This window comes from Aulonocara sp. 'chitande type north' Nkhata Bay, linkage group LG18 (assembly GCF_057382095.1).
Source record: "Aulonocara sp. 'chitande type north' Nkhata Bay isolate Kocher_YH1m ecotype deep benthic linkage group LG18, A_spYH_male_GT1.1, whole genome shotgun sequence".
Classification (NCBI taxonomy): domain Eukaryota; kingdom Metazoa; phylum Chordata; class Actinopteri; order Cichliformes; family Cichlidae; genus Aulonocara; species Aulonocara sp. 'chitande type north' Nkhata Bay.
The window spans coordinates 24,088,916-24,098,696 of record NC_141361.1 but is presented as its reverse complement, the minus strand read 5'-3'; the positions used below and the strand labels follow the sequence as shown (position 1 = coordinate 24,098,696).

General features: G+C 41.2%; 1 protein-coding gene across 3 annotated transcripts in view; it reads left to right on the top strand.

The window, feature by feature from the left end:
• Positions 1-787: 787 nt before the first annotated feature.
• LOC147308608 (integrin alpha-6-like) overlaps positions 788-9,781 on the top strand; it is a 17,411-nt gene continuing 8,417 nt past the window's right edge. For 2 of the 3 annotated variants that reach the window (XM_086273598.1, XM_086273596.1), the window contains exons 1-2: positions 4,314-4,581; positions 9,560-9,687. In XM_086273598.1, coding sequence (XP_086129724.1) covers positions 4,406-4,581; positions 9,560-9,687 — 304 coding nt within the window. In that variant the 5' untranslated portion in view covers positions 4,314-4,405. Of the gene's footprint in view, positions 904-4,313; positions 4,582-9,559; positions 9,688-9,781 lie in introns of those variants that run through there. The other variant, XM_086273597.1, reaches the window with a different exon arrangement.

Sequence of the window (9,781 nt, the reverse complement as noted above, 5' to 3'; positions counted from 1 at the left end):
TGTGAGTGTGTCTTCATCTCATAAGATATGCTAAGAAATTTGATCAATGCTATGAATAAAAGAGGCCAGTTAGAATGCAGATTATTCATTTGCACTTACAATATCATTTTCCTGCTTGCATTAAGCAGGTTAAGGATATTTACAGCCTTATGCACTCAGTGAAAGTACAGAGAGTCGGTGTGCTGCAGTTATGAAAGATCTGCGGGTTGGTGTGATTGTGAAACCGATGTGTGTGCGTTTCTCAGTATCTCTAGGCTACATGTTTCTACAACACTCATCGCTCTTAGTTCAGTGTGCTACACCCACAGGTGCAGCTTAAGAAGTTTGGGGTGTGGCTTGGACAAGTTCAGGTGCTGCATTTGGACTTGCGTGTGCCAGAAGTTTGCTATCACTGCCATTTTTCTCCTCTGGCACCCGGGGGAAGGGTTTTCCTGTTGTAACACCGAACATGCTGTCCCGTACACATGACTAAGATCTTAATTGTGGGTGTAGATCATTAAGAAAATATGCTATGTGTGTGAGCATATGAATTGTTTTTATAGAAAATATCCACATTATTGTAATTGTTGAGGAAGAAAATCACTGACTGTTTAATGTTAGCAGCAAATAAACTAGAGATGGACCGATCCGATATTACGTATCGGTATCGGTCCGATACTGACCTAAATTACTGGATCGGATATCGGAGAAAAATAAAAAATGTAATCCGATCCATTAAATATCACGAAAGCACCTCACAAAACTTGCAACACGCCGTAACTCACCTCAGAACGTATGCATCACGTGATAGAGCGGCTGTGGCATGCGGGACCTGTTGGTGGTCTGGATAGCATTTGGAGCTTCGCTAGCAACCTGGCATTTCATCTCCGACAAAGTTATCCCCGAGAGAAGTAAAGCAAGTGTGTAAGTCCATCTCTGAATGTTTGTAAAGCATTCCTGTGTTAAGCTTAACGAGCGACTGCCTCTCGCTCTCCGGCTGCTACTTCAATCGTGAAACTGATCAGCTGATCGGGTTTTCTGTCACGAGTCCGTCTCTCTTGTTTGTTTTTGGTCCACTTTGCGCCAGAAAGAGGAAACCAGCGGCTGAACAACAGCAGCACGTTTAAGCTTGATAAGCTGTTGTTAGAATTTATTTAATATTACTTTCTACACCAGGATCTTTTTCTACGTAGCTGACGGCTGGTAACTGTGCAGGGGCGGATCTAGCAAAGTTTAGCCAGGGGGGCCAATAGGGCATTAACTGGGAAAAGGGGGCACAAAGACATACTTTTCTTTCTTATTCTCATTTAAAATGTCGAGCTGTTAATAAATAATTATCTGACACCCAAAGTTTTAATTTGATGTAAAATGAATAGAAGTCAATTACTGTATATAGTGACTATAAAGTCTAATATATATATACCCTAGTAAGCTATAGTACTTTTTACTTTGGGAAGGTACCATCTGTGCAGTCTGCAATTTTGTTGAAGAAAGATGTTGAATCTATTTAATATTTCTTGAAAAATAATTGATTTCTGTGCATTTTCTTTCACACTGCATCAAATTAAGGTTGATTACGTCGATTAAGCATCATGAGGTGGCGCGTGAGGGGTGGTTCCCTATTTTTTATTTATTTATTTTTGTTGTTGCTGGGAGTTGGAACCCTGTTAGTTAGGTTGCTTAATATTTACGCTAAGTACTCTTTAAAATACCAGAATAGGGAGGATGGTGTAGGTCTAAGTTTATTAGATTGATCAGTATTGCTGAACTATGAAATATTTTTTTTGTATACAGGTATAACAGAATAGCTTTAGTGTAGTTGTTGTTTTAAACTTGAGTATGAACTTGCAGACTTGCAAAATGCAGCAAGATATTTTAAAAAACAGTTTTGTTGATTAAAAAACACTATATCGGATTCATATCGGTATCGGCAGATATCCAAATTTATGATATCGGTATCGGTATCGGACATAAAAAAGTGGTATCGTGCCATCTCTAAAATAAACTGAATTTCAAAGATGTTAAATTAATTCATCATTTGAAGATGGATGCACTGGTGAGATTGTACAGGACTTGTGCCTCTCTACTGTCAGGACAGTTTGTCACAAGATTTATGCACAAATGTTACAATAGACGAAATGTGTGAGCTACACACCGGCCACTTCATTAGGCACATCTTGCTGGTACCGCATTGGACTGCTTTTGTTGTCAGGACTGCATTAATTCTGCATGGCACAGATTCAACAGGATGCTGGATACAATCCCCAGAGACTTTGTCCATACTGACACGATAGCATCACACAGTGGCTGCAGATTGTCAGCTGCACATCCATGGTGAGAATCTCCTGCTCCACCTTGGTTATGTCTTTCTATAGGTTAAAAGCACTCAGGGCATTTTACTCTGACCTCTGGTATCAACAAAGGTTTTCACCCAGAGAACTGCTGCTCACTGGACTCCTTTTTTTTGTACCATTCTCTGTAAACTCTACAGATTGTTGTGCAGGAAAGTAGATCTGAATTACACAGACTAGCTTGTCTGACTCCGACAATCAAGACACATTCAAAGTCGCTTAAATCACCTTTCTTCTTCATTCTGACTCTTGGTTTGAACTGCAGCAGGAGTTGCATTAGTTACTGTGATTGGCTGATTAGATAATTGTATTAAAGAGCTGAACGGGTGTACCCAGTGGAGAGACCAGTAACTGTAGGACAGTAAAGGAGAAAAAGAAACAGCATGTAGTGAAATATGTGAAGTAAAGAAAAATTATAATAAAGTCTTTATGAATTTTCAGCAATTGCAAAGTAAGACCGAAGGAGAACAGAAGTGGAATGAAAACATAAAAACACGAGAAGTAATGAGAACTGCCACATATAAACACAAACACACTTTAAACCTGAAGGTTCAAGGCAAGGGTGAACTAAGCTAACTGACGCTGCTTGGCTCCACACACTCCCGCCCTTATCAGTGATAAGGCTGACTGTTGTATCCGACCATCTGCAGTCATAACTTGCTGACGGTTGCCCAGTTGGCATGCTCACCTTAAAAGCTCTACTGTACCAAGACAAAGACACATATATAAAGTTGGAAGGCGGTTGGCCACATGATTTAAAGATTCCACTAGATTAAGAATGAGATTTTGACGTGATAATATTATCAGCTGCCAAACATGTGACTGACTGAGAGAAAAAGAATGTTTTTAAACGTTGATTGAATTACCGTAGTCTCCTCTAACATTGGAACATCAAAAAAGTGCACCTTATGTTTACTAAACCCCCCCAAAATTAGGCTTTATAATGTTGAACGAGCCGATCATCAATCAATTTTTCCCATTAACAAAGACTTAAATAAACAATGTAACTGTACAGGAATCACATTCTTCTTCTGCCCTTTCTCCTTTCTGCACTCCATTCCTCCATTATTTGTGCCTTTTATAGTACAGTATTTGGGCAGTTTCTTTCTCCCTCTCCCTCCCCGTCTGCCCTCTTTCAGCAGACAAAGCCGTCGTTGTCTGCGGATATGCTGCGTTGCGAGGACAAGCTTTGGGTCACCGTCTCATGGAATGCCTTGAAAATCATCTGGTGACAGAGTCTACTAATGTGTGGGTCTGTGCCCGCTGCAGTCTCTGGCTCCTTTTGACTCATCTAATGATTCATTACAGAGGACACAGGCCCCAGGGTGATACCATCTGATCAACAGTGCCAGAAAGATTGTAAATTTAAATTGTGGATTGTTGTTGTAGTAGAGGCCTGCATATTTCTCTTTCTTCTCTTCCTGCGCTCCAACACTGTATGTTTCTCACATGCTGTTCTCTCTTCTCATCTGTCTCCCACTCCCTTGTCATTGTGTTGCCATTGTCTAGACTGTGCAACCAGTGCCAAGAGGGGGAATCAGTATCTACTTATAGCAGCATGTTTCACTCTTCCTCTCTCCCAAAGCTGCTGACTCTTTCTTAATTAAATGGATGCTTGAAGTCGGTAGGCTCAGGCACAATTTGCTCTTATGTCACCGGATATCTTGACGATCTTTTCCCACTTGTGGGATTTTATGATGTATTTTGTTTTTGGTCGTTTCCAGGGGAGCTCACCAGCAGGCCTTATAATAGTGTTATACAGCCATTTTTTCTTGCCATAAATGCGTTTTTAGGCAGACTCAGGCATTAGTGACCCAGTTAGATTACAGCATTGATCTACTGGAAACTAACAACAGACTAATGTTTCCATCAGAGTTACATTTTGGCATGTAAACTGCATTTGAAGCAATCTGAGGTGTGGTAGGATGGGGTGGGATGTGTGGGTGCATGAGAGGTAGGAGGAGCGGCTAACAAGTGGACAGCAGTCAGTCCTCCAGCAGCAGCCCTCAGTCGCACTCTGCACCTCCTGCACTAAGGAGTCCCTTTTCAGTAGTTCAAGGAAGCTTCGCGTTTTCATGGAGGGCTGGATCACCTGTGGACTTTGGCTAATCGCCTTTCTCTCTAGCTGTGGGCTGCTCTCGGCTTTCAACTTGGACACCGACAATGTCCAGCGGAAGACCGGAGACCCCGGGAGCCTGTTCGGCTTCTCTCTCGCCATGCACCGGCAGCTCCTTCCGCAGGAAAAGAGAATGTAAGTGTCAGAGTTTTGCTTTTAAAGGATAAAATGTCCGGAGGCTGTTAATGGAATTGTTTTTTTCCTTGAAAGACACCTCAGTGTGTTTAAAATGAACTCCAGTATACATATAATTATACATATACATATAATTAAATTATTACTGCACAATACACACTTTAGACGGCTGGAAGAAAAAAAAAAAATCCGCCTAAAACTACTTTTGGGAGCCGCAGACCGCAAGTGAGTTACCTCAGCAGCACCGCAAGTAGGCCTGTACGTGATCAGGTCAGGTCAGGTTTGTCAGGTACGACACATTTCCACCAACAGCTTCTTCTCCTTCTTCTTTAGGCCACACGAGCTCTTATAAGTTTAACTCGATGCCCGTCTTTCTTGTTAATATTTCCTTCTTTCAGGTTACTTATTTGTGAGTTTTCATTGGAGCTAGAAGGCAACTCTTTGTGCGCTTGCACGCGGCGCGCGTTCACATTCCTCCTTTCTTGTTGACTTCAACCGGGACCCAGCCTTGACTTTTTTGGGGGGGGGCAAAACATCTCAGTGAATCACTGTTGGTATTTTCTTGGGCACTATTTCAGAGGGGACTGTCACCCTGCATAAAGAACAAGTGCCATCAAGTGGTCACTGATTGGAACAGCCTGATTATAAACTGACCTCAGAGCAGATAACTTAAGACTTTTTCCCCCTCCGGCAGACTGAAGGTTCATGTCCTGCTTTATTTTAAACTGCACGGTAGTCTCAGCAATTCTTAGTAATTCATTGATATTTAATTTACATTTTATTTACAAAGACATTTCACAATCACATCTGACCCAGATGGATTAATTGATTACTTCACTTTTATATCTGCCTTGATTCTAGTACGAATGAAGATGTTACACATTACCAGCATTAATGTACTTCCTAGCTAAACAGACAACCAGGTTACACATGGAAATCTGCCCTGTCGGAAAAAAGCGTCTCTGTTAGAATTTGTGTCTCTTCTGTAGCTACTTACATGTACTTACATGCTTCACTATATGCAACACTATATGGTTTGACCATTTCAGTCATGCGATATGTTGTTCAGGTTGTATTATGTAATCTAGAGTATCCGAGTGAAAGTTGTCACATTTTAACTTTTAACTGTACATTACGAGCGGTGCAGACAGCATAAGTGCCTCCAGTAGAGACTAAGATGTAATCATGGGAATAATATGTGTAAAGTGCATCTATTAACTGGCTTTTTCCACACAAAAAATCAATATTCAGGCATTCCTATGTTTTGCATAGATAAAGTAAAATTATGGTTTAAGTTGAGTTAACTTGTATTTGCTTAATTATTAACCCCAACCTCACAACACCACTGTACGCCCAGCAGTGATTAAAACCCCTAGTTTTATACCTTCTCCACAGCTGTTAAATACACAGTTTAAACTTTACACACTCCTGCTACTGCTGCACCTTCACACACACACACACACACACACACACACACACACACACACACACACACACACACACACACAGTGCCAGTTTCTGTCTTAGCTCCAGGCTAAATGAAAGACACATGGTGATCTGCACGAGACTGAAGCTATAAGCTATCACAAAGTCAGCTTCAGGTTAAATACAAGAAAACAGAAAAGTCTGTTAAAAAAGGGGAAAAAATACTTGTATGTAGGAATAACGTAGAATGAACTTTTAGTGGAGGCGTCAGATGCTCCAGTGTTGGATGCTTAGGTAGTTGTAACTATTTTTCGACTGCTCTGTGAGAGGGAAAAGAAAACCTTTGAAGCAAAACCATAAATTAAAATATGCTGACTTCTAACTATCAGGTGCACGTGTTGTGATATGTGTGTGTGTGTTGGAGTATAAAGCCATGTCTGTTTTTTGCAAGTAACTGTTAGAGAAGTGTGCGCTCACTGTGGATGCTGTATCTGTGTGTCTGCACTTGCATTCGTGTCCCGACAGTGGATGTGTGTGCACATGTGAGTGCCTGTTTGGTGGGTTTTAATGGTGCTGATGCATGCTGTGGCTGAGCAGTGAGGCGTTGCCTTGTTGTCAGTCATTTGGAAAACTGTCAGAGAGCTCAGTGTGCTGCTTGCTTTATACATTCCTGACCTGGGGCAAAATAGGGATAGATAGATAGATAGATAGATAGATAGATAGATAGATAGATAGATAGATAGATAGATAGATAGATAGATTGATTGATTGATTGATTGATTGATTCAATAGTTCAATAACATCCATTCCAGAAAACTGTGTGCTAATGTGTTTTTAGTGTCTCTGTACCTGTGTACCTCCATGTTTGTCTCCTCTGGGTGTGCACTATTAGTCACAGTTCTTTGCAGGCCATGCATGCCAACTTGTATTCAGACTTATTTCACAGTGTTTGTGCCCTACAGGTATCAGTGTTGCAAGTTCCTGCAGGAGAGGGCAGGACCTGAATATGCATGTGCGCACACATCTGTATGTGTGTATGTGTGTAGCATTCCATGCTTCTTCATAATTGCCAGATGGAGCTGTCTATATAATAAAGTCAAGAGGGAAAGCACAAAATACATAAGTGGAGAGACGAGGGAGAAGGAGGAGACCAAGTGAGAGTTTAGGGTATTTTAAGAGGTCGGATCGAGTGTGAGAAATGTGTGGGAGAAAGTAAATGCATATGTGTGTGTATTTCTGTGGGATTTGTGAAATAATATGACTCTGGAGAGATGGAAACATGGAACAAGAAGAGTAAAGAATTTAGAAACAGGCTGTGAGTTTCAGTAGTTTCAGTGATATTGACAGTATCTTGCTGTCAGTGTCTTTTTAATACCAAATCAACTCAGTGTATTAGTGTATGTGGGCTGTGTATTGCGTAAAGAACACATATGAGAGCCAGATTCCCCTGAGGATAGTTTTGGTTATCCAACATCAAAGAGAAAGGAGGGGAAGCTGAAGAAAAGAAAGAGGTAATGGCTGAAAAACGCTGAGAGGAACACAAATCAGGTGTACATCTGGGCACCAAATACAAGCATTTTTCAGCCAGTAAGATTCAGTGAACTCGATGCTGGCAGAAAGATGGAGAGAGAAGTTGGGCAACATGTCATGAACCTCTGTATCTGAAGGCCATTTGGAAGTAAATGCCTGTAGTTGATAGGGCGCCACTGACTGTTACTAGGCAACGGGTTGTGTCTTAAGCCGGCAGCCAGTTCACTGCTGTAAAAAGAAAAAGAAAAGGAAAAGACACACCTCTCCCGATGGGACGTCTCTCCAGTGGCTTTTCTAAACTATCTGTTGCGATACACAGGACGAGCTGATCTGTGTGTTTAACTGCTGCCTCTATGCGTGCGACCGTCAATGCACAGCTGGACCCAAACACACACACACTCTCTCTTTTTAGTTGTCTTAGTTCTTCCTGTGGTCTACGTCGTACGTCGGGCCTTCCGCCGCTGGTGGTAAATGATTAGATTAACAGCCGGGTCACTGTCAGCGAAGCCGCACATCAGCTGTATCACACTTCCTGACACATCGTGTCATGTGACAAAAAGGTTTTAATGTGCAGCAATAAAAATAATTCCTATTCTTTGCTAAATGTTTTTGTGTTTTAGAAATTGCGCAGTAGACTAACGTCACTTTCAGCTCCCAACAAACCCATTATTGTTAGTTGGATTTACTCCAAAGACAATCAGCTGATTGAGTATATATATATATATATATATATATATATATATATATATATATATATATAGAGAGAGAGAGAGAGAGAGAGAGAGAGAGATATTTTTTTTAAAATCTCCTATTCATTGTTATTACTTCTTGTGTCCCAGAGGATACTGGGAGCGGATATGCATCCACTGGAATTCACTGTTAGCCTATCGGTTCTCTTTTTGAGGTGATGACTCACTAAAATTGAGCTCATTGCAAGAATTTTAGTGTGATAACATGTTTTCTGTTTTTTGCATACTGAGCTTGGAGCTGGAGAGTTGACTCCAGACTTTGTGGTATGAACCGTCAAGTGTCATTCACGTCCCCTTATAATTTAAAAAAGGCTGGATGGGACACTTAATGGGTGGATAACAGCAAAAATTATAGTGTTCTGGTTTCTGAAACAAGGCCAAACCAATCCAGTGGTTGAAACAGGATAAACAAAGTGTACTTGTCCGTCGTGCAAAAGGAGCCTACGGAAGAGAAATTTACTCCAAATGTACGTGACTATTTGGACATCTATCTGCCATTTTTTGTATGCCATAAATAGTTGTGATTACCCATCACCCTTGCTGGAGTTAGTATTCATCATGATTTATACTGCCTCAGTAGGCTGGCTGTTTAGTTTGATATCTACCATTTTCGGTGTCTGTACAGCTGATATGATGGTTTCATAAAGCCTCAGCTTTTTACTCTGCTATATGTTTCAGGATGGTGTTTGTATCTGAGGATGCTTTGTATTTCAGCTAAAATGGCTTTTCTTTATTTTATCTGTGGATGACAGTTTGCCGGACGACCTTAACTCTGAAGGTCAGCGATCAGACCAAGCAAGCTGGATAAAGACGGATCATTGTACTGGCAGTGCTTTACTCTCTCCCTTGAAAACCCGTGTAGAGTTTAATTTCAACGGATGACATTGTTGACTTGATTCACTTTGTAGGAAACCCTGATATCTGGAGGCCCATCATCGATGGCTGGGTGTGGCATTTGCCCTTTTTTTGGACCACAAAGGCAGAGTCTGTGTATATGTGTGTGTGTGCAATCATCCTCAGCAGGCGACCTGAAAGGATTCTTTGACTCAGTTTGACTGTTCACTGTGAGGACATGGAACATCAGTTTTGTGGCGGATGTGCATATGTGTTTGTGAGTCTGTGTGTATGTGTGAGTATCAGTGGAATGTGTGATCATTTTCTGTGCAAGTGAAAGAAATGCCAGATTGTACCTCATGCTAATAAATGTATGTCAGAACAGATGAGTGTTTGATTGTAGTGCGTATGGGCCCGATTCATACATGCATCTGTTGCAGGCTGCTGGTTGGTGCCCCGAGAGCAAAAGCTTTGAGCCGTCAAAAATCTGCCGTGACAGGAGGGCTCTACAATTGTGACATGAGCACCACAACCAGTGACTGCAGCAGGGTTATCTTTGATAATGACGGTGAGACATTAGCTGACATTTGAGCATTTTTACTTAATATGAATTTGGTCATTTTAAACATTAAGTCGAGTTGCAATGTCTTCTCTGTGCCTGT